The 27,042-nt window shown below is 53.8% G+C and overlaps 10 protein-coding genes across 10 annotated transcripts; 4 read left to right on the top strand and 6 right to left on the bottom strand.

Moving 5' to 3' along the window:
* Positions 1-1,731: 1,731 nt before the first annotated feature.
* On the bottom strand, positions 1,732-2,478 carry J4E93_007268 (uncharacterized protein; the record flags this gene model as incomplete). The annotated part of the gene is made up of 1 exon (XM_049345178.1): positions 1,732-2,478. The coding sequence occupies one exon, from the start codon at positions 2,476-2,478 to the stop codon at positions 1,732-1,734; it is 747 nt and encodes a 248-aa protein (XP_049197408.1).
* A 1,054-nt stretch (positions 2,479-3,532) lies between these two features.
* J4E93_007267 (uncharacterized protein) lies at positions 3,533-6,069 on the bottom strand (the record flags this gene model as incomplete). Its single annotated transcript, XM_049345177.1, has 2 exons — positions 3,533-5,949; positions 5,994-6,069. The coding sequence occupies 2 exons, from the start codon at positions 6,067-6,069 to the stop codon at positions 3,533-3,535; spliced, it is 2,493 nt and encodes an 830-aa protein (XP_049197407.1).
* Positions 6,070-11,449: 5,380 nt separating this feature from the next.
* Positions 11,450-12,452, top strand: J4E93_007266 (uncharacterized protein; the record flags this gene model as incomplete). Its single annotated transcript, XM_049345176.1, has 3 exons — positions 11,450-11,637; positions 11,705-12,141; positions 12,223-12,452. 3 exons carry the CDS (start codon positions 11,450-11,452, stop codon positions 12,450-12,452), a joined length of 855 nt encoding a protein of 284 aa, XP_049197406.1.
* Positions 12,453-13,046: 594 nt separating this feature from the next.
* Positions 13,047-13,613, bottom strand: J4E93_007265 (uncharacterized protein; the record flags this gene model as incomplete). The annotated part of the gene is made up of 2 exons (XM_049345175.1): positions 13,047-13,436; positions 13,500-13,613. The coding sequence occupies 2 exons, from the start codon at positions 13,611-13,613 to the stop codon at positions 13,047-13,049; spliced, it is 504 nt and encodes a 167-aa protein (XP_049197405.1).
* A 238-nt stretch (positions 13,614-13,851) lies between these two features.
* On the top strand, positions 13,852-15,346 carry J4E93_007264 (uncharacterized protein; the record flags this gene model as incomplete). The annotated part of the gene is made up of 3 exons (XM_049345174.1): positions 13,852-14,092; positions 14,143-14,367; positions 14,418-15,346. 3 exons carry the CDS (start codon positions 13,852-13,854, stop codon positions 15,344-15,346), a joined length of 1,395 nt encoding a protein of 464 aa, XP_049197404.1.
* A 486-nt stretch (positions 15,347-15,832) lies between these two features.
* J4E93_007263 (uncharacterized protein) lies at positions 15,833-16,909 on the top strand (the record flags this gene model as incomplete). Its single annotated transcript, XM_049345173.1, has 2 exons — positions 15,833-16,387; positions 16,472-16,909. The coding sequence occupies 2 exons, from the start codon at positions 15,833-15,835 to the stop codon at positions 16,907-16,909; spliced, it is 993 nt and encodes a 330-aa protein (XP_049197403.1).
* Positions 16,910-17,062: 153 nt separating this feature from the next.
* J4E93_007262 (uncharacterized protein) lies at positions 17,063-18,439 on the bottom strand (the record flags this gene model as incomplete). Its single annotated transcript, XM_049345172.1, has 3 exons — positions 17,063-17,216; positions 17,272-18,061; positions 18,118-18,439. The coding sequence occupies 3 exons, from the start codon at positions 18,437-18,439 to the stop codon at positions 17,063-17,065; spliced, it is 1,266 nt and encodes a 421-aa protein (XP_049197402.1).
* Positions 18,440-19,170: 731 nt separating this feature from the next.
* J4E93_007261 (uncharacterized protein) lies at positions 19,171-19,865 on the bottom strand (the record flags this gene model as incomplete). Its single annotated transcript, XM_049345171.1, has 2 exons — positions 19,171-19,733; positions 19,817-19,865. The coding sequence occupies 2 exons, from the start codon at positions 19,863-19,865 to the stop codon at positions 19,171-19,173; spliced, it is 612 nt and encodes a 203-aa protein (XP_049197401.1).
* Positions 19,866-20,403: 538 nt separating this feature from the next.
* Positions 20,404-22,990, bottom strand: J4E93_007260 (DNA replication licensing factor MCM7; the record flags this gene model as incomplete). The annotated part of the gene is made up of 4 exons (XM_049345170.1): positions 20,404-20,493; positions 20,550-22,467; positions 22,514-22,892; positions 22,942-22,990. The coding sequence occupies 4 exons, from the start codon at positions 22,988-22,990 to the stop codon at positions 20,404-20,406; spliced, it is 2,436 nt and encodes an 811-aa protein (XP_049197400.1).
* A 253-nt stretch (positions 22,991-23,243) lies between these two features.
* Positions 23,244-26,924, top strand: J4E93_007259 (uncharacterized protein; the record flags this gene model as incomplete). The annotated part of the gene is made up of 1 exon (XM_049345169.1): positions 23,244-26,924. One exon carries the CDS (start codon positions 23,244-23,246, stop codon positions 26,922-26,924), a length of 3,681 nt encoding a protein of 1,226 aa, XP_049197399.1.
* Positions 26,925-27,042: the final 118 nt, after the last annotated feature.

Here is a 27,042-nt window from a genome sequence, read left to right as displayed (position 1 = left end):
ACCTCCAAATACCACCCTAGCAAATCTCAATAGCTCCATCCGCAACCTCATCCGCATCCCCATTCCTGCCCACCTTCACATGATCAAACGTGAGCAATCGGCGACCCCAAGCCCACCTAGCGCCACCCGTCTCCACAGCCCTGGTTAAGCGCCCACCCCACCCCTGTGGCATCCCTGCGCACCCCATCTCGTCCTTTTCACTGGCCAACTCGCCATACCGAGCTAGAAGAAGCGGGAAGGTTACGCAGCCTTGGGAAGCCTTTGGGCCTGAGCTTTCTTTGCTTGCTTTTTTCCCTCATGACATGACATGACAGCTGCGTTGCATACCTACGCGGCAAACGGGTAGCGTACCGTGCGCCCTTTTCCGCCCTGTTTACTGTAGTTGCGCAGCACCGCCACGAGAACACTGGGGGGCGGATATTGACATGTCCGGCAGCATACATGTATGATTGGCGAGGTGGTTTGCATGCTCCTGCCGAGGCGAAAAAAAAAGAAGAAAAGAAAAATATTGAAAGATGAAAGGTCGTGGCCTGTTACGTCGAGGGTGGCTAACGTCCAGTGGAGGGTGTTTGGGCAGACTAAGCGCATATAGATTGCCATGCGTTATCTGGGGAAATATTGGCTTCTTACGGCGGGTATGCGTGTCCGCGTCACAAGGCGGTCTGCCAAAACAGCAAATGGCAGACCGACCACCAGAGGAGGCTCGTTCGATTGATTTCCTCTCTCTCACCGGCCGGCGTGACCGAGCGGTGTGTGGTTCTATGTGTAGGGATCTTGTGTAGTATACCTTTGCATACCCCATCGTAGTTAGTTCCGCCGCGAAAATCAATCGAGATCAACATGTGGTATTGTGCACAAGAGAACATAGTTTGAATAGTAGGTTATCATGTTTCATTTCTCTCGCTCTCTTTCTCTCTCTGGGCTAGTACTGATACTGCAGCGACTTGGGAAACCTGGAACTGCAAGTGGAGAAGCCACTCATCTGACCTCGCTAGCTTCGCCCAAGGTGAATCGAGTACGGCGGCAAGAGCTATTGTTTTCGTGTCTTTTACCGCCCACCCTATCACCACAAGGGCGCGTTCCAGATGTCCACACACCTGCAGTACCAGTCAAACCTGCATGCAACGCACCCACATGGCAAGTAGGAAACCTTGCGTGCGTGCGTGCGCGCGCGTGCGTGCATCGTCCTTTGGTCGCCTCTCTCGAGTAGATTGAAGAGGTAATCTCCGTACTCGCTTAGCCAATCAAACAGCGCCGGCGCATTCCCGCCCGCTGTATATTGGTATCCGCTAGTAAAATGTGGTAAAATGTAATGGTGAAGCCCCAACGCCGAAGACATGTTTTCCGCCGTGACAGGGTCGTGAGAGGGAAGTGACGTGGCCATAACGTCGCTCCCTATTGATGTGGGGTAGTAAACATAGGAAAAGTGGGAGAGGTGTTCATGGTGTGATGGGTTGGTATGTCGCGGTCGTGATTGATGTTGGATGATGATGGTTGAAGATAATGGTTGCGATTCGGATCGCCTGGACCCGAGATATTAGTTGAAGTGGCCGGGTTGGATGGTTGTAAGTCGTGTATAATGTAAAATAGTAAACGTTTGGCGAATGGGAATTCAAAGCGTTACGGTATGCACCAGGGCAGAGCTTGGAAGAGTATCGTGGTGTAGCACTAGGCGGGTGCCCATGCTGGGGCCAGTTCTGAAGCGGTAGTTTGCGCAACGATGGCGCATCTCTACTCGACCTTCCTCCTCTTGCCGCGGGGTGCGGGGTCAATTTGCGGAAACTGTGGAGCTTTCGCGTCGACTGGTGTGCGACTATATGTCACTGTCCGTGTAACGACTTCGCGCACGCTAACGCGCCTTGACCGGCCAGTCTTCTTATCCGCATCCCAGGTTTTGGGCGAGGAGACGGCAGAAAATGGTGATTGGATGGACTTTGCGCTTGCTGGTGACCGTACTGCAGCGGGCGAATAGGGTGATTGGGGGATGTAAAGGCGGGGTGTCCGCGCTGAATGGGGCCGCGTGAAGGGTGATGGTGGTGGGATAGTGACGGTCTGGAGCTTGGTTGGTGGTGCAGACATTGGTGGCTCGTCCTTGGTGGTGTCGCACCTGCTGCAGCTGCTGGATCTTGAAGTTGCTGGCGAGTCCTTGTCCTTGTCTACTGGGGCTGATGTCGATGTGAAGGACGCGCTGGAGGCTGATGATGTTACTGAGGTGGGGCGACTGTCACCGAAGACGAACTTGGAGCTGGTACCAGTGGACATTGGGCTTGAGAGAACAGGTGACAAGTTCTTGAGGAATTCCAGGTAGGCTGTTGGTGGCGTGATGGGTGTCTTGAGATCTGAATCCTCGCGCTTGATGTTGGCAAAGATGGGAGTGGTTGCTGAGGTTATCATGGGCGACCTGAGTTCCGAGGGGTAGGTGGCAGACATGGGCGTCTTGAGCGTAGACAGCGTCGGCTTGGAGTCGGTGGCAGCCATGGTGTTGAATATACCGTGGTGGTGAACGAATGACTTGGATCCTGGTCGGTATTACTGCAAGCTGTGCTATGCCTTCTTCCACAGCAAAGTGGAGGGGTGAGAGAGCGAGGCAGGCAGACAGGTACCGTTTGGCGCCTGGGGACGAGAGTGTTTATTGTATGTACTATGACACTAGCTTGGCGCGGATGCGCTGTTGTTGTTGGCCGCTGTATGGGTCGTGTCCGGTTATTTTGGGCGCGAAGCGTCCCAGCGTTCTCTAAGCGCCGAGGACTAGGATATGCAGCCCCGTGCACTGGCGAACACCTCCACAGGGATTCGATTCGCTGCCCAACGCTGAAACAAGATGTGTGATTTGTTCAGCCCCTGCAGGTCTCGAGACTCTGACCGGCCTGAAAGCGCGCCTGATTCGCCGCGTAGCTTTCGGTGTGTGATGTGCGGTGTCGATGTGCGGGAGGCAAGCTCGTAATCTGAAGCTGAACGTGGCGACCTGGTAGTTTGCCCGGTAAGAGATTCTGAGACGAGCTGATGAGACGTTGGCGTCAGATCAAGGCAAAGTAGCAAGCAAAGGAATGTGCCTCATGAACGATGTTGCTGGAAATAGATTGAAGCTGTGTGCAAGCTGTGCGTCTCATCTCGTGGGAGCATTAGACGATTTTATGTCTTGCTTGCAGCCGCTGTCTATGTCTATGTTGCTTCGGAGGGCGCGCGCGCTTCCGTCTCATGCCATCTGCCACCTTTCTTACGTACCAGACACCTGACTCTGGTTCGCCGTTGAAACATCACTACCAGCGCTTACACATGGGCCTTCCCGTGAATTGTGTATGCCTATCACGTTGCCTACATCAACGTCTGAACTGCTTCATGGCCGTGTGCTCGGCGACCCGCCCGTCTAATCTCTGTTACACTGTACATAGCTACCTGGCCAATGACCGTCTCCTGCTGTATACCATCTGAAGCCACGCGCGAACGCTGCGGCCGTGTGGCCTCGAAGCATACTCAGCTATGTCGCGTACCAACAAGGGTAGAGAGTTGGTCCTTGGGCGGCCTGGGTGGCTCAACCTACGAGGGCCTGCAGGTGGCTGTTCTGGTGTATCTCATCCTCTCTAATAGGGCTTACTGCATCGCCGACCGTGATGGTGGGGTTCTGCCTTAGAGGGGATGGCACATTGTCCCAGGGTACATGACAGGTATGCTCTCCAAAGTATACGCGACCATCAAAACGTCGTGTTTTGGAGAGCGTTACAAAGGGTTCCTGGTTTCTTTCGGCGGTTTGCTGGTCAATGCAGACCATTTGGCATCTGCGACACGCTCCTAGCATCTCAAAGTACTGATGGCCAATCTGGAGGTAGCGCCAGTCGTCTTCCGCATACGGGTCTTCCAGCCCAGGCGGGTACGCTGGGTTCTCCGCAACCACGATGTTGGCTCTGAACACCTCTGCTTGCGCCGCTTTACCGCCCTCTGCCTTGATCAGTTCATTAAGGCGGTTGAGGCTCGATCGTGATATAGTAAGGATGGGACTCTCATTTGCTAGTAAGATTGGCTTCGAAACGCACGCGCCGGGCGTAATGGGAACCGTTTCTGGGAAAGCGCCGGGTACTCGCATAGCGCCCGCCTTCTGGTACTTTTGCAGATGCGCTTTGGAGTGTCTTGAGGTGGCGCTCCCGTTGCTAGCAGCAGGGAAGCGTGCAAGGTGACAGGCCACCCCAAGAGCCCGCGTAAAGAATGCCGATACGTCGCTCGACCTATAGGTCTTTGCTTCGATAGAATCTCCGCAGACCTTGGCTCTTGCGTCTTTGTATATACCTCCGTCGGTGAACATTCGTGGATCCGCGGAGAGAGGCACAGTGATCTCATGCATATCTGTTGTATTCTGCAGAGCGCCTACTAAGCTCACCCGTAGGAGTCCTTTCTCGAGGTCGATACTGGGACGTATGAGAGCCATCTTTGGGTAGCGCTTTTGACTCAGTGCGGCTCCGGTGCCCTGATGAACCAAACACCACTCGCGATCCCACGCAAGACCCTCTGGGCGCACCTCCCATGCACTACCGGGCGGTACGCTGAACCCCGCACAACTCTTGATAGGGTAGACAGATAGGCTCTCCACGTGCAAGCGACTTTGAGTTGGTGGCTCTACAGCAGCAGACATCATTGGAGACGTGTCCAGCAGCTGGCGTTCCTGAACGAAGAATTCGCGCACGAAGCCAACAAACTTGTCCACATCCGATAGGGTACTCATCGCTCCAAAGCTGACGCGTATCATGCCGGTCGGCTTCGCACGCAGGATATCGTTATCGTTACCGCACCGCTGCCCGGCAGAAAAATTCTCTCGCATCTCCCAGGGTGCCAATCCTAGCGATGAGGCAACACCACCGGGATTGCAGAGTCCGCCGGTCCTGAGTTGGATGTTCTTGATTGCAGCCAGCTTCTCCACCTCTGCATTGCTCACCCAGCCTCCGCATTGGTTGCGAAGATTGAACGCAACAACTGGGCCCTGGGTAAGCGAATCTCCGTAGTTGGAGGCTGGGTCTTTGTACACGTGGCAGACGTCTTCGCCATTCCCGTGCCGTAACGATGAAAGTCTCTCGTACAGCTGCCGGGCGAGATAGGTGGTGTGGCTCGAAATCCTGTCCAATGAGGTGTAGAGCTCCTTGTGGACGGCCATGGCGCTATCAAGCGCCATGATACTATGTATCGGAAGAGTGCCGTCTTCCAATCTTTCGTGTAATGCGTCCGCCTTCTTGGCGTGCCATTGCTCTTTCAAGCACACGACCATTTCGACTGTGCCGCCACCGAAGTAGCGTCGCTTGTCGAAAACCGACGCTGATGCTTGCCTGACTATCAGGGCGCCCAGGTCGGGAAAGCCAAATATCTTGTACAGGCTCAATACCGTAAAGTCGGGGGCCTCGTCAGGATTCCCGAGGTCAAGAGGCGACGTTGAGACAAGTGCCGCAGCATCCAACAGGGTGTAGACACGCTTTCTTTTGCCCGTACGCATGCGGTGTGACCAGTCCAACGGCAGGCGACGCCCGTTCATGTTGGACTGCGCTGGATATGCAAACAGCTGTGGCGACCCAACTCCAGTGTCTTGGGCGTCAATCCAGTCATTGACCTCGCCATCCGAAGCGAAACATCGATGCTCCTTCGCTGCCTCGCGTACCCCTATCAGACTCGTATGCGCGTCCCTGTGATAGCCGTACCAGAATCCTTCGTCGTGATCTCGGAATGCATCCATGACCAGCTTGATCCCAGCAGTGGCGTTGGCAACAAAGACGACGTCGAACTCTTGGGGGTCGGCGTTGAACATTTGTAAGAGGCGCAGCCGCACATCTTCGATTCGCCGCGTCGTCAGTTGGGAGGCATTGGAGGCGGAATGGGGGTTGCCGTAGAGGTTCGCCATCATGTCGGCCGAGAAGCGCTCGATCAGCGATTTGGAGTAGAGCGTGGTGCCGGCATGGTCCAGGTACGTCGTGTCTGATAAGTAAGCATAGGCCCACGAGGATACTCTACCAACTTACCCTGCAGCATGGGGTACTCCTTTGCGCGCAGCTCTTCGATGGCATTGTTGTAGCTTGCATGTGCTGCCTCGCCCATGGTGCTTGGTGTGTTGCGTGGCATCGGACACGCGGGACTCGTCAGCCGTATCCGCCTGGAGCGAAGAGAGAAGTAGGAGAGTTTGCGAAGAAACCCATCTGGTCGCAAGCAGGCGTTGTGTTTGCGAAAGTGGGGGACACGCGATGGCGAACGGTCGGGTCGTGACCTTGGACCCTGCAAGACTGAGATACGCGGCCGGCCCCGGTCGCTCGGAGAACGCCATCACATGAGCCATCGACTTTCACATCCACGTCTCATCGCAAAGCTTAGTCATCTCTTTCAGGTCTATCTTCTTTTTCTTTTCTCTCTACTCACAGCTCTGCTGCAGCCCCCGATCGTTAACACGGGAAGCCATACGACCTGCGCGCCCTCAGGAGTGCGACACACAGGATAATCGGACGCCAGGCAATGCATCGGCTCTGGGTTCGTATGCAATCATTTTCATGCCAGCACCACGACTATTGTGTGCCAGATCCAAGTCTGATCATCTTCTGCTATCTTCTCGGCAGATCTCGCATCACGAGGTCACGCTCTTCAGCATTTGAGCAAAATGCATGTGCGACTTGGAGCAGCGGTCTGTCTGGCTCCCTCACGCTATCAACATGATGCACACCGCGACCTCGCCTTGAACCCTCGTGGCTCACTGTGGGCGCGCATCGACGAGCGCGTCCTAACAAACCATAAAGTGAAGAATCACCAACGATCCTACTGGAGCAGTTGTGCAGATCATGGCGTCCTCTAAATCAAGGAAGCTCAGATGGTGGTCATTGTAGGCTGCTTGTGACAATACCTAGGTACACGCCTCGCCGCAGCAAGAGCTCTTCAACCACCTTGGCGCAAGGCATACTTGCTTGCCCCAAACTTTCCGGTCTGTACAAGGGACATCTTCACCGTCTAGGGACTGCGGCTGAAGGTTTATACGACCTACAGCACTATTTTCAATATTGTGTAGCGACCAAGGTCATAGCTAATTGGCCAATCCGATTTTGGCCCCCAGGTACACTTCACGTGTTTCCTCGCATTTCTCGCATCGTCCATGGGCCGCCAATGGGACTGTTGTGGCGTTGTACACTTCATTCTCGTGGCGTGCCGTAATAAGGCCTATTGGCGAAGTTCCTGGAACAACGACATGTCGCCAAGCATGATATTGCACAACCGCAGCAGTGGAGATGAAGAGCTGACATCTGCGATCACGGAAGGCTGCCAGGCAGGCTGTCAGGTAGGCTGTGTTTACTGCTCTTTTGGCGGCATGGTAGTATAAAGTCTGGGGTTGCTGAAGGCTGAGAAGGCTATTCTGTTGTTTCACCAGCGGACCTCAACAGCCATCTCACTCATCATCATCATTTCTTGTTTCCATAAAGAGTCGGTTTTTTATTAGCAATCATGCTCGTTCATTCGCTAGTGCTGTTGAGCGCTTTCTCGTACTCCGTATTCGCTGGCAAAGCGGGACCTCTCAAGGAAGCGCCTGGCGTTTCTCCTCGTCAGCTTCAAGAGTGCAACTCACCTGGATGGATTCCAGTATGCCCTGGTGAATACCCTTTCCAATTGAGCCATGCCCCAGACTAATACTATCAGGCGATCTTCCATGCATCCCACCTACTGGTACATGCTGCACAGGCGACTACTATCACCTACCTGGCGAGACCTGCCCTGACGGATACTCTGAAGTCCCTCGCATTGACCAAAGCGATCCACCTTCTGCTTCCATTACACCAGCACCATCCGCAACCTCAATCCCAGATCCTGTTGTTGTCGACTACTCGTGGTACACCTACTCGTTGACATACTACTATACCTATTACTACTACTATTACTTCGAGGCTTCCTACGAGATCACATCCACGGAAACGACGTACTACACCACCTTCTCGCTGACAGCATCGGATGTGGGCGCCGCCAATTCTGCGGCCGAATCTATCAGTGCCTCGATCAGCGTTGCTCTAGAGACACAGTCAGAGACGCCTACGGTTGAGGCAACACCACTACCGAGTTCGACTTTGGCCCCTGCATCGACATCTAGGGTTGCCTCGTCGTCATCAAGGGCGACCACATCTTCAGAAGATGTGACATCCTCGAAGGTTGCTACATCAACTACCACCAGTGCATCGCCTAGTACCTCCACTCCAGCAGAATTCTCCGGCGCTGCTGCCAACCTTCGCGTTGGAAGTGCCTCAGGCTTTGGGGAGATGTTCTTATTTACGATCGGGGCTCTTGGACTAGCTCCCGGCATGTTGATGCTTCTTCTTTGAGCATGGTACCACGAGGCAGCTGTGGCGTGAAATAATGGGTCTTTGTTATGCGGAAGTTCAGAACGCACAGCGACTGTGGTTTTGAGATGCGTCATTTTGCCTCCTTGCTTGATGCGATCTTTCTGGCGCGTGTAATGTAGGAAGAGGTTTTCAAGTCAAGTCTGAAGCTTAAACAAATGGTCAATTCATTGATATTGACGTTTCCATGATCCTACAAGTCAAAGTCGTTATACTGTGTAGTGTGTCACATGTTGTTTTCTACCGTGTACCATTCAAATGCCTTGTAGTCATCCAACGCCTGCTGGGTGGGAGGGTGTCAGTAGGCATCTGCTCAAATTCTATCGTTGTCTCCGTTGTCCTCGTGATACCATCGTCCTTTAGATCTGAATCCTGGCTCGTTCTATTCATTCCTCTTCCGCATGAGGTATTCCGTTCTATCACCGGCCTACACCTCTCCATCGAGAGAAGCGAAATTTGACCGCTAGACTCAATCAGATTGCGATCACTTCGGCCATTAATGGTGGATCCACTGCTGACTGTACGTCGATAGCCGCTACCATACGCTTCCGGCTGACTAAAGTCTAGAGAAGTGTTGCGGAGAAGTGGTCGTAAGGCTGGAACCGAGGCGGAGATGATAGCGACGTTTACTTCGATCTGTGATAGAAGAAGAATCTGAGTTACGGTCAGCATCTCGACGAGCAGGGCTACATTGGAAGTTACTCACAAATATCGAATCGTACGATATATCTCTGGTGACATTGTACAGCCATAGTGCATAAACCCTTACTATTGACGCAACGACGGCGATGCCTCCAACCCCGAAGACACCAAAGAGCGCAAATCGCCGCTTCGAATCCAGCTGTAGCTTCCAAAAGGGTTTAAAGGGAAGTAGAAAGATTGTGATATCAGTAAGGATATTGATGCCTCCAAGTGCCAAGTAGGTAGCTCGCAAATTGTTGCATCCCTTTGGGAACGTAGGTGACCATGCTTGTGATGGCTTGGGTCTACATTCGAAAGCCTGTAGAAGTTAGAGTCATCTTTAGTCAGAGCAGAGTAACGAGGAGCTCACACTGACGAAAAGAACCACGATCGTGTAGATCGTGACAAATGCAGCTACAGACCACACTTTGTACCGAAACTGTAACCGCTCAAAGATACGATGGTACAGAGCCAATATACTAGCCTTGACAAAGAACAGTGCCACAGGATATACCAATTGGTAGAAATAGAAATGCTTGAGTGTGGGAATCCGCATAGAAGGCACATCCAAGTACTTCAAATGTTGTCTGTCGTAGTCAGCGACGCACATACGCTTGCAACCATCGAACCATACCCAGTGCCCCAGCTGATATGAAACCCATTCATAATCGCCATGCCAATCGTGACAAGAAGGGCTGCAACCATGAAGTAGTCGTCGAGTCCAACATTGCGGATGCGAAAGATGCGACAGTAAAGCCTGCGTAGGTGTTAGCAAACGGTGTCTTACTACCCAAGGATGTCGCCAATTCTGCAGGTACTCGCCTCAGAGCTACGGCAATTGTTGATAGCAGGACTAGAACTCCAGTCGTAATCAGGAACATCGGCTGCCTAGATTCATGATCTGCACCAAGATTCGGCCCGATCATACCTGGGCAACGGCCTACATACAGTAGGGCAGGAATGGCCGTTGGAATGCAAGGCAGATGGCATGTACCTGAGTATATTCGAGAGCTAGAATGTGCTCCGTCGGACGCATAGACGGAATTCTTCACTATACATATGTATGTCAAAGTCCGATGCAAGCATCACTAAATGGCTTGTGGCCGACCAGAAACGGTGATGCTCCAGTGCTGTTGCGTCAGGGCGGCCATCCACCAAAACTGATGATTTAGCCACCGGGGAAACACCAAGAAGAACTCGATTCATGTCCGTGTGTCGGAGTTCAGGCGCGCAACGCTGAAAGAAGAGAGAGCGGCGTCCTTGCATCCTTCGCGTGGTCGGAAGATCACGCTGCGTGATGTCCGTCCTGACACGGATCAAGAAACAGTACCGAGAAACCCTGGCAATACGCTGCGGTTGCGCAATCTCACCATCCCTGTAAGCGCATCTACGCCCGACACTCCGTAACGATCTACCACACACAACCTCTCTGACTACGGAGGTGGCAAGCCAGGTTTGAATGAGCCTCCGGATGTCTCCCGGGCATTGCGGGCCACTCGCCCCGTACGCCGGGGTCCTCCAGACGGGCAAGGCCAGTAACGGGACTCCGGCGCAGGCTACAAGTACCCGTAGATGGCATGCATCGCATGGAATTGTTCTGCTGTATGTAAACCCAAATAGCTAGCCAAGGCAAATATGTCAGCAACAATATACATGTACCCAAGCGACGGGCTACGAGATTACGCCTGGTAAAGCCAAGGCTGCACATTGTAAGATCAAAGTTAGCAAAACGGTTCAGATATTGCGCCTGCGTGTGTTCCAGGTACAGAGTACACCGATGTTATGGGTTCCTAGGTTCAGTCTCGCCTGCATCAGGTATGGATCATCGGCAGTTGTCCCTGCCATACTCAACAATGTCTCCCATGCAACCGCGGGAGAAAGGTCCAAAAAGACTTTAGGCGGTCTGGTTGCGCAATTCCAGATCGGCTGTCGGCAGCCAGATCGCGGAGCCTTTGTATAAGATAGATGGGTGTTGTTAATCATCAACCTTCATCAGCTATTCAGGTGCCTACTTCGTTGTACGTATACGAGAGAGCTCTTCGGTACCCAGACACTGCAGATCCTGCAGAACGTTTCTGTTCTCGAAGGCATCGCACATGTGACAGTTCCTCCCGTCATTTACGTTTCAGCATTGGATCTTCGACTCGATCGTCATGCGTCTTCTCGAACTCCTCCCTGTCGGGTTAAGCTTGGCACAATGGTCTGCAGCTGCAGCGTTACCTGCAACTACTGATTTGGGTTCATGCAAAAACCCACCCAAGAGGGTGGAATGGTAAGATCATCAAAAGCTGTACGATGTCGAATGCATTACTAATGCTTCAGTTATAGGAGACAATTGTCAGAACCACAGAAGAAATCCTACATCGATGCCGTTCTGTGTTTGTCACATACAAAGGCCAAATCCGGCATTGAAGGAGCTGTAAACCGATTCGATGATCATCAAGCTGTTCACATGCTGCAGAAGCCTCAGATCCATTGGGTTGTACGTCAAACCCCTCTGGCCCAGCTTCGATCTTGCGCGCTCATACTTTCAGGGTCACTTCCTTCTATGGCACCGGTACTTCACGGCAACCTACGAAAAGGCACTGAGGGATGAATGCGGATATACTGGAGGCCAACCGTAAGTTGCTAGCCAGTCCAAATATACACTCATGACATCAATGGCTTTCAATCTAACCAATGCGCAGATACTGGGACTGGTCTCTGGATGCCGAACCGCATAACGAATCATCCTCCCGTCCGTTTGATTCAGAAATTTTCAACCCTGACACAGGTTTTGGCGGCAACGGCTATCCTGTCGCAGCTACTCCTGCCCAAAATCCCTTGAACATTACAGGCAACACCGGTGGAGGATGTGTAATGAACGGGCCATTCGCGCCTCCCCACTTCACAGTGAACGTGCCCACTCCACACTGCTTGAAACGAGACTTTGTTCCGTGGATCGTCAATCGAATGGCAGACAAACGACTGGTCGACGAAGTCCTGGCACAACCGGATTACACGAGTATTGCAAGGACAGTTGAGAAGCAGCGAAGCTTTGATCCTCCCAACATTCATGCCAGTGGCCATTTTGGTATCGGTGGCATCCTGGGTACCATGGGAAACGCGGCGGAGAGCCCTGGTGGTGAGTGCCTGGTTCTCATTCTTTCTGACAATACCCATCTGCCACATAGACATATCACTGAAACATGCTGACACATGGCAGACCCACTCTTCTACCTCCATCATGGCAACATCGACCGCATCTTTTGGCAATGGCAACAGAAAGATCTCGAGACGCGTCTCAATCAAGTCGGTGGGCCCATTACGCCTTTTGATTACAGCGGCAAGAACGTTACTTTGGACTTTACCATCAACATTGGCTTGTTAGCAGGGAATGCCACGCTCAATGACCTGTTAAATACAGAAGGAGGGACGCTCTGCTACACGTATTAGATAGGCTCAATCCAGTTCTTCCGCACAGGTTGCTTCGCTTTCCGGTAGTGTTGAACTGGTGCACTCGCCTTGCAAGACGCTTTAATCCCTGTCATGCATGCATCGGGGTCTGGAGGAAGGGCTTCCCGGTCCAGTCACGTCGCAGTACCAGTTGGGAATGGCGGCATCGATGATTCAAACGGGCTTTCATTTCGTTGGGCGACATATCTGACTGAGCACGCATTCGATGATCCAGAATTGGCTATGATTAAATCGAAGCACAACTGACGAAGCAACAAGTTCGCATGTCCGTACGCTGTCCTTGGTGCGGGCATCCACTGACAGTATGCAGACTAGCTCAGTTGTGTTTCTGACCTGTAGATTGGCATGTTGTCTTCTGCAGAGCATCCGTCGCTGTGCTGTCGTCTTATGTGTAGGGAGGTGTTGTTCTCTCCCGACGGGTTTGGTCACTACCGGCTCCAGAGGCGTGGTATGGAAGTTTCAGTCCCCCTACTCTATACCACCGCGCAGAACTTTGAACTCTGCAAGCGAACCAATTGCCTGCCATCCAAGTTCAAGCATCTCTGAAACGTATCCTGACTCCTCAAAGCTGCCTCACAGTGTATCCTTCTCGCGAGCCTCCTTTTCGGCAACCTTCTTCGCCCTCTCCGTCCTCTCTTCCCTCAACGTGGTAAACACCCAGAACCACGCCGAAACCTCCATGAAGCCCCATGTGAAAATGAAGCTGTTGTTCAGACTAGCGCCAGCGTGCATTCTGAAGTCCATGCCCCTGGGTGCGAACATGCCACCTTCTTTGAAGACATAGCAGTATGAGGTGAGGCCGAAGAGGAAGAGGAGACGCATGGGTGCTTGGAGACCCCAGAAGTGGTCGAAAACGTCTTCGTGTAGGGAGAGGGCCGTCAGGTCGGAGAAGCCGATGAAGGCGAAGAGGATGGCTACGAAGGCTGTTGCGGCCGAGGGCTTGTTGAAGTCGCGGGGTGTCGGCTGGGGTGTGTTAGTGACTTTAGATATAACTTCAGTAAGCAGCAGAAGTATTGCAGTACGTACAAGCTGCATTGACTCTCCTAGCAGGAGAATGACGCTTTGGTTCGATATCAGGGCGGGATTCCGCAGCAGGACGACTGCAAGTGTAAGGTGAAACAGTGCGATACTGCGTATCATGGTGTTTGCTGATATTATCGCCATACTTGTGGACTATGGGCTGCGAGGGAGAAAATGGCAGATGTAAGGTTGAGGTGTTCGTGGCTGTAATGTTTCTGAGGTTCGCGTCGCGTGGTGTTTCGGACCAAACTCCTAAAATCCGTCCCGCCCTCCTGCCAAGACCGATCTACCTGGATGATAACAGCTCAACCTGGCACCATGTTTCTTGTCACCTGCATCTCCTATCTTGAAATTGAAAATGGAGAAGGCGGGCGACCTACCTACCAGCGAAAAGCTTGCGCCAATCCAGCGCCGGTCCTTGAGACGGCGCCTGTGCAAGTTTGATGACGTTATCTTCCTCGTAGTCCTCTTCCTTATCGCGTCGACCATATGGCTCACAGAGATCCGAACGTTGTTTCCAGGCCACAAGCACACATGTGGAAAGCCATTGACAGTTGAAGAGAGAGCGGTCAAGATACTGCAAGAGAACCCACTCATTGGTCAGCCGTACGGACGTGAAATGCAGGTCCACATGCTGACTACCCAAGAGATGGCCATAACGATCTCATGATCTTCATCCGGAGCAAATACAACAACCGTATTTACAATGAATCCGGCAGCGATTTCGCAGACAAGTTCGAGAATGGCGGACTAGCGCAGCATGTCGATACTCCTCGCCTCGAAAAGGGACGTCAAGGTGGTGCCTTCTGGAGTGCCTTCTGGCTCTGTCCATTGGGCGACGAGACGAACTTTGCTGACGAAAGATATCATAATAGTAAGACAATCTAACTCGACAGAGCATTGGATCAATACTAATGTATGCAGTCGTGAAAGCAACTCTCGGCCAGCTAGATCTGTTCAACCGCCTAGGGCAACAGTACCCAAAATACTTCACTCCATCCCGGAACAGCGCGGAAGCCATCAAGACATTTAAAAACGGTGGTTTCATTGCTCCAGCAGCTATCGAAGGGTTGCACCAAATCGGCAACTCGGTCTCTACTCTGCGACTTTACTACCAGCTTGGAGTCAGATACGCGACTCTGACATGGAACTGCCACAACAAGTATGCCGATGCAGCAATCGAGACGGGATCCGACTGGAGCGCGCGTATTGCAAAACCGTACTGGAAAGGTCTCAGTCCCGCAGGTCGCGACCTCGTCAAGGAGATGAACCGCCTAGGAATGCTAGTAGATCTAGCGCACGTGAGTCAAGACACCATGCGCGACGTACTCGTCGGTCGAGGTGACGGGAAATGGAACGGCAGTATCGCACCGCCCATCTTCAGTCACAGCTCCGCACACGCGATCTGTCCGCATCCGCGAAACGTGCCCGATGACATACTTCAGCTCGTCAAGCAGCGCAATTCTGTCGTCATGGTCAACTTTAATCCAGACTTTGTATCCTGCAAGGCTTCGAAAACGCCAAACTCCTTCCCAGATTTCGTACCAGAGAACAACACCCTAGCACACGTCGTACGTCATATCAGACACATTGGAGAGTTGATTGGGTATGATCACGTTGGTATTGGCACGGATTATGATGGTATTGAGACCACTCCCGAGGGGTTGGAGGACGTATCTAAGTTCCCTGACCTTATCGCCGAATTGCTGAGGCAGGGCATAAGCGATGAAGATGCTGCAAAGATCGCAGGACGGAACCTTCTTCGTGTCTGGGAGGAGGCTGACAAGGTGTCGAAGGAACTGCAAAAGACGATGCTGCCCCTGGAGGATGAGCTGCATGAACAGTGGGCTTAATATGTACACGTCTGCCTTCACCACTGCGAAGGAGGTTGGACCTGGAGCTCCTGACCGCCGACCTTGAAACTGAACTGTTCTGAGTACAAAAGATAGTATATACGTCGGGGGGTATGCATCCGATTTTGGGCACAGTAAGATGTGACACGAAAACGGTCCGTGAAAGCATTGTTAGTATGATGCTGCCAACACGTGTTTGCGCGATGAGGCGGGTGGTGAGTGGCTGAGCTCCACCCCAGATCACACCACTTCTCAGCAGCCCAGGCCTTGGCAACGTAACACAACATGCGACTTCCAAGACACATGGATGAGTAGAGTATATATATATCCTCAAGCGATGGAATCTCCACAGCCCCTCACTATTAGTCCTACAACTCACTCAGATTCCGCGCCTCTCATCACCTAACTTCTTCCACCACACAAACACCTCGACAGTGCAACTACCTACTCACGCAACCACAAGAACCAACAACCCATAACAACGCAATGGCATCCCCCAAACTAAAAACCACAATCGCCATCCTCGGCTGCGGCGACGTCGGTTCCACTCTAGCCTACACCCTCATCCTACAACCCATCTGCTCAGAGGTAATCCTCGTAGACCCCAAAACCACGCTCCTGGAAGCCCAAGTCCGCGATCTAAACGACGCCACCTACCGCGGCGGCACCTCTGTCCGCGTGCGCGCCGGAACGCACGCCGACGCCGGCCGAGCAGACATCGTCGTCATAACCGCCGGCGCAAAGCAGAAGCCAGGAGAATCACGCTTATCTCTCTTGTCCCGTAACCTGCACATCCTAGAGAGTATCTTCAGTGCCATGGCGCCAATCAGTCCGCACACGATCTTGCTGCTTGTGGCGAATCCAGTGGATATCCTGACGTATTTTGCGAGGCGGTTGTCGGGTTTGCCCGAGAGTCAGGTGTTGGGGACGGGGACGAGTTTGGATTCTGCGAGGTTGAGGGGCGTGCTGAGTGAGAGAGCGGGGGTGGCGCCGAGTAGTATTGATGCTTATGTGTTGGGGGAGCATGGAGACAGTCAGTTTGTGAGTACAGTTTCCCTGGTTCCTTTGCGGGGAGAGGAGAGGGTGACGAGACAGGAGAGATAGACATGCTGATATAAGATACAGATTGCGTGGTCCAGCGCTACTATTGGCACAACACCACTTTCTCTTGCTCTTCCGCCAGACACGATGACCCAGGAGTTCAAGGACCAAATATCGGCTCACACTCGTGGAGCAGCTGGCGCGATCATCGCGGCGAAGGGTTGCACAAGCTACGGTATTGGAAATATCGCGGCTGGTATCTGCAAGTATATATTATTCGACTCACGATCCGTTCGGCCCTTGTCCTTCTACCAGCCTGAGCTGGGCTGCTGCTTGTCAATGCCAGCAGTAGTTGGTCGAAAGGGTATCATCAAAGCCATGCCAGTTCAGCTTGACGAGGTGGAGAAGGCGCAGTTGGAGGCCTGTGCCAAAGGACTGAGGGGTGTGATTGAGGGAGCTGAGAAGGAGTTGAGCGCTGATCGTGAGCTGGAGAAGGCACTAGCGAGCGACAAGGGAGTCTGAGGCTATACGCTTCCATGGAAAAGGTACTGCTTGATACACGCCGGACGTGTGTTCCTTCTTAAGTAGTTACTCAAAAAGTATTTTCACAGATACAATACACTATTGCCCGATGTCTCGTAGTCCACATACAAGCATGTTAGCCTTCATCCCTCGCTACTCCACCGCCAATTTGATCTTCACAATCAATCCGTAGATGCTTCCAACCTCATAAGACGCACGAATCGCCTCCTTCCTGCTGTCCATGTCGATATATGCCGTTCTAGTCCTCTTGACCGGCTCGCGTTCGGGAAGGATGGTGATGTTGCGACTAGCGAACTCTAGTTAGCGCATGCATTCACTGACGTGTATAGTGTACGACTTACATGTCCCATCTGTACTCGATAAAGAGTATGCGAATGGCTTCCTCGTCTACGCTAGCAGCGAGATTGGTGACGATCAAACGGTATGGTAGAATTTTCTTCTCCTCGGTCGCGTGATACTTCTCTTCCTCTTCCAGGACGTACTTGATGGTGGCGTCGAGTTTCTCGTTCTCCCTCCTCACCATGTCTTCCTTCTCCTTCTTGGCCTCAGACTCATTCATATCTGGACGTTGTATGCCTTTCGGCTCGAGTATCGCAGTTGTGTCTTGTGGAGTGACTAGTGTCTTGTCGACAACAGATACGGCCTGGGCGGTTCTGCGAGAGCTGTCGGGGGTCATGTTGGAGGGTGGCGAGAACATAGCGTTCATCTTCGCGCGGAGAGTCTCAAGGTTATCGTCTTCGTAATCGGAACGGTCTGTATTAGGGGTCTGCTTCTCTTCATCTGATTCAGCAGGCATGGCTTCCTTGTTCTCCATGATATCGTCTTCGTCAATGTCGACGCCTAGACGCTCGGCCAAAGCTGACAATTCGTCTTCCTTGTTCAAACTGAGGCTTGCACCCGTGGCCTTCGGACTGTTGTCGCGTACAACCACAGTATCCTTTGACGAGAATAGGTCACGCTTCATATCTGCCAGCATTCGTGATAGATCATAGCCACCATCAAGCTTCTCCTCATTACCAATGTCTGAACGCTGTTGCAGCGACGAATCGAGCTCCGCGAGCATCATCTTGGGATTCTCGGCACGGTCCGATAAGTAGCCGCCGCGCAGGTGAACCTGTGTCTGTTGCATGTCTATTTGTTGGTTAGTCGGGCTGAGTTGAGCGATCAGTTGATGCCTAAATGCTTACCTGATGATCCTTCAACAGAAGCAGCCGCCGTTGGCTCGTCGCTCGCAATGTTCTCGTCACTTTTGTAAGGTTTTTCAAGCTCGGGACGATCGTCGCAAGAATCGCTGCCCTGTGATAGCTCAGGCTCGGGGGTGACAGGAAGCTCTGGTGCAGCTTTTGGTGTTGATGGGATGGGTACTGGCCTCGAACGCCTCTGCTGTAGCTCTTGTAGTTCAGCGTTGCGACGCTGACTTGCTTTGACGAGCACGTCCGTAATGCTGGCGAATTGGCGGTTGAGCAGACCGTTTGTTGAGGCCGCAGCAGCTCGATCTCGGTGTTCCATCCTGGTCCTGGGCCCGGTCTGTTTGCGTCCGCGAGCGGAAGCAGCCTGGTGCCGCGACATGATTGGTAATGCTTTCCCCTGACGTAACGTAGATGAAGAATCCATGAAGTTCAGTGGCCGCAACTACCTCTTGCTTGCTCGGCGTAAGTCCTCCCGTGAGCGGTGAGAAGGTGCGACCGTGTGCGTATCTGTCAATCGGTGAAGTGAGTAGCACTAGCCATCGGTCAACATATCCCCAATCAAGCTGAAATGTCGCGGTGTGTCGAAACAAGAGGTGCCAGTCGTTGTGAAGGATGTAGATGAGGTTGGCAGGGGAGAAAGAGAGGTCAGGCAGGTGAGAGTTGTTATTGTTGTTAAGTTGTGCCAAACAGGAAAGCGCTACCAAACCGAATATACACCGCTGACGCTTTTTGAGGTGAGTTCAGATGGTAGGATTGAATCGATCGTGGAGACAGGCAGGATTCGTATGTATCAAGGGAATAGCGGTTGATACTAAGCACATAGAGGAACCTGAAAGATGTTAAGTCATGAACAAGTGCATCTCACGAAGAGTGTTATGTACCCAATTGTTCCTACACAACTCGTTTCGTATACCACGAACCGATCCCAACTCTTGATAACTACACATGACAGAAGAGAAGAAAAGCTGAGAGCCTACTTGACCCAAATTGAGTTCCTTGAGATGCGAAAGCGCTACCCCAAAGCCCACTCATGAGCAGCGAGTTTGTTTTCTACTGCTTCTTCTTCCCAGCGCCCTTGGCCTCCGCAGCCTTGCGTTCAAACTCCTCGATCTCCTTCTCCTCAGCCCTCTTGGCGTACCACTGCCCGGCTTGCAGTACCAGCACACCCACGAGCACCAGCGCCAGGATTGTATTACTAGCCGCAAAAACCCTCAACGTGTCCTCTCTCGAGATGTAATCTCCCATATCTTCGTCCGTGATCTCACCCGGCGCCGCCTTGTTCACGTCACCGTAGATACCCGCTGTCACGACCCTGAACCCCTTGACGATGTTGGTCAGGTAGACGGTGATACCAGCCATGTAGAGTACAAGCGATGCGCCATCGAAGAGCATGTTGGCTTGGTTGGGCTTGAAGAGCTTGATGAGGAAGCCGAGGAGGCCGGTGCCGATGGCTAGGTTGAGGATGCGCGATACGATGGGAGGCGAGGCATAGAGGAACTTGATGTGCGATTCAAGGATGTCGAAGTAGGCTGATCGGTCGGCGGGCATGGTCCATAGGACATTGTAGTCGTATGGGAGTTGCGCAAACATGATGCCGAGGAAAAAACATGTTGCTGCGGGTTCGTCAGCAGGTGCAATGGGGGCGCAATCAAGTGTTGTGAATGTGGGTGGAGGCAGCATGGAGGGGTGCACTTACGTCCTACCACCATGAATTGCGCAAAGTTGTTTGCTGCGCCTGGAGCCATTGTGAAGAATTCTGGGGAGCGCGAACTCGTCTGGGGTTTGCGGTTGATCGAGAAATCACAGTGAGAGGAGAGGAGAGCCGGCGCAAGCTTATCTGGCTGGTTTCTGCCGCGTCGCGAGATTCGCAGTTGGAGGTAACCTCTTTAAGAAGGTAAGACCGTGGACGAGACTCGAAGCGAATTCTCACCACATAAGTAATCAGAGGAACTGCGAGTGGCTGTGAGAGATCGCACAGTGAAACAGGGCTGGGAAACGTGAGTTTTCCCACTTTTCGGAAGCGACCCCGCGAGGGTTCACCACCCCCCATGATGCTTGCCTGCAGACGGCTGCCATGGCATGTGACAGCCACCCACGCCCTCACGCGACATTCGGTGGGCGGCCGTGGAAGACGAATTTGTACATCGTTGCTTCATTGGAATTTCTATGCGAAGCTGCTGCAAGCAAAATAGACGCGCGCTAAGCGTCGTTCGGATATCCAACGCCTTGGTACGCCGTAACCAGATACATCTACATCCTCTGCCGTCGCTTCCCTCCCATGCTTTAGAAGTCGTTGTCGGCGTCCATATCCTCATCTTCCAGACCAGCCTCGATGAACACAAGCCTTGTACCCTCTCCGGTTGTTTGCCAGACCTGTCAGAAAGCGTTAGCATCGTGCATAAGCTCAAACGTTGGGCGATGACACTTACGTCAAGCATGGAGTACTCGTCAATAGCCTGCTCAAACTGATCGGCTGTGAAGCCCTTGGCCAGGACTCTCTCCCTAACTCTGCGAAGATCGAGCTCGCCCCTGGTGCCATCACCGACAGCAGCAGCACCGCTCGCCTCCATGGACTTGATGAGGTGGTAGATTTTACTGCTTGGAGTGTGATCAATCCCACGGTTCTCATCGGCGTACAAACTGGCCTTGCTGACTTCGGTAAGGCGGAGAGCTTCGTCTACATCTTCCGAGATGACTTGTTCGGCGAACCGCAGACGTGCCAGAGCCTGTGCAAGACGGAGTACACCAAGCAGTGTACGCGGCGAGGTGTGGGTAAAGGCCTTCTTGTTGCCGTCGTCGCGCTTTTGCTGTTGACGCATGCGCACATAGGCACCGACCATGTAATCCGAAACCTCCTTTGGCACAGTTGGTCGGTATGATCGCGCGCGAGCAACCCACTGTCGTACTTCGGCCGGGCTGAAGATGATGCCGCCAGGGGCTTCAGGGTGAGCGTTATGCATGTGCACGTGGGTGACGTGGCGTGCCAGCTCTTCATCAGAGTCTCGCGCAGGGGTATCAAGGATGAGGAACAGGACGTCGAAACGTGAGAGAAGCGCAGCAGGAAGGTTGATGTTCTCAATCGGCGAGAGACGAGGGTTGTAGCGGCCGTACAATGGGTTGGCGGCTGCGAGGATTGATGTGCGGGCATTCAGAGTGGTTGTAATACCAGCCTTGCTGATAGAGATGGTTTGCTGTTCCATGACTTCGTGGATCGCCGTTCGGTCGCTGTCGTCCATCTTGTCAAACTCGTCAATACAGCACATGCCGTTGTCAGCCAAGACGAGAGCTCCTCCTTCAAGCACCATTTCATCGGTGACTGGGTCGCGCATGACGGCGGCGGTGAGACCAACACCACTGCTACCACGACCAGTAGTGTACACACCACGAGGTGCTACTTTGGTAATGTACTTGAGCAATTGGGATTTGGCCACACCGGGGTCACCCATCAAGCAGACGTTGATGTCACCACGGATGCGCATGCCGTCGCCGACCTCCTTTGTGACACCACCAATGAGCTGGAGCAGAAGAGCCTTCTTGACATCGACGTGACCGAAAATCTCAGGTGCAATGGATCGCGATAGGTACTCGTACAGCTGGCCAGTCCTCTCAAGCTCGTTCATCCGTCGGAGAGTTGGTTGAGCAAGCACGATGTCGTCGTAGGCCTTCTTGTGCTGCATGACATATTGTGCTTCGAGGTATGTGTCGGTAAGGAGACCGGCCCGGATGGCCTTGAATCCAGTGTAGGGCGTGGGGAGGAAGATACCAGCACAATCGATGACATCTCCGGGGTTGATCTGCCTGACAAGCGCGCCGTGGCAGTGGATGGTCAATTGCCTGGGAATATGACCCACAGGTACTTGGTCCGCCATCTCCTGAATCTTGACTTCTTGGAAAGGCAGGAACTTGGAGGCGCGCGTAGAAAGGAAGAGCTGGCCCTTGGTCTTGTTGCTCTTGCAGTCGTCGGACGGGCACTCGACGAGCGGGGTGAACTGCTTGGTGGTCACGGGCTGGAAGACTTCACTTCCGCAGCGATCGCAGGAGTAGGCGTTGACCTGCACAGCAGGCTTGACGTCCGACACTCTGGTTGCAATACCACGGACTGTGATGAGATGGCCCAGGTGCTCTCCTCGCACGTTGCGGACAGCCAGCGCCTTCATGCTGCGCTGGCTGCTGGAACCAGACGGTATCCTGGGCCTGAAGTTGAGCGTGTATCGTCTCGTCAAGGCAGGAGGAAACATGGTCTCGGGCGCAGCCTGTGCGTTGTCGTCGACTCCCTGCATCTCCTGCTGTCTCTCGTTGCGCTTCGAGCGCTGCGTCATGATCACGTCCAGGACGTCGTCCTTGAAGCTGGTGCTGTTAGTCTCTGTCTGGGCAGGATGTCACGGGGCCGTACTCTAGTTCTCTGGTGGGTGCGGGCAGGCACTTGTCGACTGCGCGCGAGAAGATCTCGATGTAGTGGTGTGCATTGCGCTCGATGGACTCGACCAGCCGGTAGTTGTGCTCGTCGTCTGAGGTCGCCTTCTCGTAGGCCTCGACGTCGTTGAGGTCTATTTGGATCTCGTCGCGCACGCGGTTCGCTACGTCTTGGAGTTGGTCCATGTACTTGAGCTTCGACTTGGCGCGGGACTGGGCTCCGTTGGGCGCAGGGTCGTCCGAGTCGTCCACCATGTCGTACTCCTCGTCGCCATTGCCGCTGATGTTCAGGCCCTGGAGCTGGTCGGCCGCGTCGGTCGAGGCTGATTTGTAGTTTTTGAGGAAGTCAACAAAGGCGGCTGGCGGGTGTTAGCTGGGGGTTTCAGTGTTTTGCGCGTGCATACACACCCTCCTGCTCGTCGTAGTTGACGGGCGCACTCGTGGTAAGGAGCGCCATGGTGTCTGGGGCTGGTGTCGGGGTCGTCGTCGAGGGTTGATGCAGCGGGGAGGGATGCGCGGTAGCAAAATTGGGGCTGGTCGCGTTGCAGCTCTGAGGCGCGTCGACCCGCGTTCCCACGCCCGGCGACTAGCACCGCTTTGGGGCACCGCCGCCGCCCTGCACCTCGACCTCGGCCCGCGTCGAGAGCTCGAGGTAGGCGGCCTGCGACACCGACAGCAGCACCGCCATTCACTCCTCCACCCTCGCCGCCATGCCGCCCAAGAAGCCCGCCGGCAATGCTGTCCAGGCCGAAGTTGCCCTGCAGCAGTCGTTGAAGAATTGCCTGGTCAACCTCCCGTCCTCGCTCGTCTCCGTGCTCGTCAACGCCAACACCGTCGCCCAGAATGTCGTCGTCGAGCTCACGTACCGCCAGCCTCCCCCACCGGGTGCGTCGGACAACAGGAACGCCGCGCCCAAGTCGGTCTTTGTAGGATGGACGGGCATGCAGAGCAAGCGCCGCATCGCGCCTGTCGTCGGACGAGATGGCCTGAGAGGCAGCCCGGCAGTCAGCCAACAGGACCTGCCAGCAGTCGAGGTGGATGCCACCTTCGCCAGGCTGATCGGGCTCCAAGAGGGCCAGAAGGTGGGCATACTGCTGCATCTGGACCCTCCACAGGCGCACACCATCAACATCGAGCCATTGACCCCTGTTGATTGGGAGATGATAGAGCTGCACGCCCAGTTCTTGGAGTTGAACTTCCTCTCTCAGATACGCGCGCTCCCGAACCCCCAGGCCCAGTCACCGCACCCTCTCACGCTGCACCTGTCTCCCACGACCACGGCGAACATCACCGTCACCTCCATCGCGCCCGCACCGCCCAACCCCTCACTCTTCGTCAAGATCTCGCCCGACGCCGAGGTCATCGTTGCGCCCAAGACACGGCAGAAGGAAAGGAGCTCGACGCGCGAAAGCAGAAGTGTAGGTGCTGCGTCGAGGAAGAGCGGAAAGAGCACGGCAAGCACAGTCCGGCGGCGCAGCGGTCGCGAGGATGCCGCGAGCAAAGGCGTCATCTTCCTGCGTGGAGTTGATCGCAGTGTCGCTCAAGAGTGGTTCGATGAGGAAGAGGACGCAGACGCCGAGGGCCTGAAGGTGTGGGTAGACAAGGACGTACTCCTCACCAAGGCTCTCAGAGGCGCCAACTGGGTCTCCGTGTCAATCATCAAGCCCGCCGGGCTACAGGAGCCCGTGGACATGTCCAAAGAGCAGGAGCAGGAGAAGCCCGCAACGCGCGTGGTCGCCAAGATCATAGCATGGGAGGACGCGCCGGATAGTCGACATGTGGCGCTTTCAACCGATCTCTGCAAAGTTCTGGGCTTCGAGAACTTTGTGGGCGGTCTCGTCCGGATCGAAGGTGCTCCAGCTCAAACGCCCAAGCCGCCGGCCATGAAACCGCAAGGTACGAAAGAATCGAGGGAACCTGTCGTCAAGTCTGTCAAGATCATCCCCTTTTCCACCATTGCATCACAGGTCAATGCGTCGTTGAAGTTTGGCGGTGAGTCCAAGCAGGACCAGGAAAATGCCATACAGAAGATCAAGACAACATACGGAAAAAAGAACGGACTCCTGGACGGGCCCCTTACAGACGGAATGATCCTGCCTCCGGTGAAGGACTCCGAGCTTGGTTGGCAAGGAGGCATTGTAAGGTTTGAGCCGCCATCATCGACAGCCGGAGTCTCATGGGTGCTCTTCCCGGAGAGGAAGCCACCACTTGAGCTAGGTCAAGAGGTGCCAACGCTAACAAGCTGGGCCAAGGGCTGGCAGCAAGGTGACCCGCTACCGCAGACGCCTGCGAACTTAGTCGGCATAGACCCTCTCATTCAGCAACTACGATCGCACCTGACGCACAACTCTTCCGTCTTACTCACAGGTGGCCTTGGAGCAGGAAAGTCGCAATGCGCTCAACTGCTTGCCCATCAGCTGCGGACCGAGTATCTATTCAACACCATCTATTTTCCCTGCCGCAAACTTGTAACGGATGAGACGCGAGTCGCGACTATCAAGGAGACTCTGAACAGATTGTTCGCTTCTGCCTCATGGGGCGCAAGAGGCGGCGGGAATGCAGTAGTCATTCTTGACGACTTGGACAAGCTTTGCCCTGTAGAGACTGAACTTCAAGTTGGCAACGAGAACGGACGGAGTCGGCATGTTAGCGAGTGTCTGATCAACATCGTCAGGCAATACTGCTCCATGGACTCTGGTGTAGTCTTGCTAGCAACTGCGCAAGGTAAAGAGGCGCTGAACAACGTCATCGTTGGCGGACACATTGTCCGCGAGATTGTCAGTCTCAAAGCGCCCAACAAAGACGGTAGAAGGAAGGTCCTTGAGATGCTTGCTTTCAAGGATGCCAAAACAGAGCAGTCGAAGGAGCCCAATGGCCATGCTTTCCCGCCATCTCCATCTACCAGTCGACCTAGTACCGCTCACCGCAGTCACCCTAGCACTGATAGCATACCACAGCAACCCTCTGAGGATTACGCCTTTACCATCGACACTTCCATTGACTTCCTCGACCTCGCTGGCCAGACAGACGGCTACATGCCTGGCGATCTTGTGCTACTTACATCGCGTGCCCGTAACGAGGCATTAATTCGTTCAGTTACATCAACCGCCCCCACTGTTTCTCTTACACGGGATGACTATACACAAGCCCTCTCCGGCTTCACGCCCGCTTCCCTGCGAAATGTCACTCTTCAATCCTCCACCACGAAATGGGATTCCATCGGCGGTCTTCATACAACACGACAGGTTCTCCTAGAGACCCTTCAATACCCTACAACCTACGCACCCATCTTCGCAAAATGCCCACTACGTCTCCGATCAGGTCTACTCTTGTACGGCTACCCAGGTTGCGGCAAGACTCTCCTCGCATCCGCCGTAGCAGGCGAGTGCGGCCTGAACTTTATCTCAGTCAAAGGACCTGAAATCCTCAACAAGTACATTGGTGCCTCTGAAAAGTCTGTCCGTGATCTTTTCGAACGCGCAGAAGCAGCGCGACCTTGCGTTTTGTTCTTCGATGAATTCGACAGTATCGCACCGAAACGTGGACACGACTCAACGGGTGTAACAGATCGTGTGGTCAACCAACTTCTCACCCAGATGGACGGAGCGGAAGGTCTTTCAGGTGTCTACGTCTTAGCTGCTACGTCGCGCCCCGATCTGATCGATCCTGCGCTCCTCCGCCCCGGTCGTCTTGACAAATCACTGCTATGTGATATGCCAGACGTAGAAGAGCGCATCGACATCCTACGTGCCGTAACACGCAAACTACACCTCGCACCCAGCCTCCTAGGCGACGGACAGGAAGGCGAGAATCTCCGCGAAATAGCAATGCGAACAGAAGGCTACTCCGGCGCCGATCTCCAAGCTGTGGTATACAACGCCCAACTGGAAGCCATCCACGACGTGCTCGGAGACGTCGACCCCTCGAAGATAGATCACAAGAAAGATGGAAGCAGCGGTAGTAGCAACGGTAAAGAGAAGGGTATCCCAGATTTCTCCTACTTCCGCTACGGTGACGACCCTTCATCCACATCTACCTCTGCCCTAGCCACTTCCGCCCAACTCACCGAGCGCGCCATGATTGCTCAGAAAATCGCGGCTCTACAAGCTCTTCGCAAGAAGCAGAAGCAGCTCCAGCGTTCTGATGGCTCGTCGCAGCGAGAAGACGAGGACAGGGCGACTAAAGAACAAGAAGACGGGGGTGAGAGGAAGGACCCGCAGATCCAATGGAAGCATATTGAATCGTCTCTTTCCAGCGGACGTAGCAGTATCTCGGCTCAAGAGCGGATGCGTCTCGAGAAGATTTACAGAGAGTTTGTTGATGGGCGAGATGGAGATTTGCCGAATGGCCAGGGTGGAACGGAGATTGGAGGGAGGAGCAGTCTCATGTAATCGGTGTATGCATAGTAGTGGTGTGGATCTTGGTCCAGCATAACAAAAGTTGTACCATAGTAGGTTTGCGGAAAGTGTGTATATAGCATTCAGCAGCATATCCATTCATACATAAGCT

The sequence above is a fragment of the Alternaria ventricosa genome (assembly GCF_023758065.1).
Source record: "Alternaria ventricosa strain BMP 2768 chromosome Unknown scaffold_13, whole genome shotgun sequence".
NCBI classification, from domain to species: Eukaryota; Fungi; Ascomycota; class Dothideomycetes; order Pleosporales; family Pleosporaceae; genus Alternaria; species Alternaria ventricosa.
Note: the sequence above shows the minus strand (reverse complement) of the source record. Positions and strands in the feature narration are given on the sequence as shown.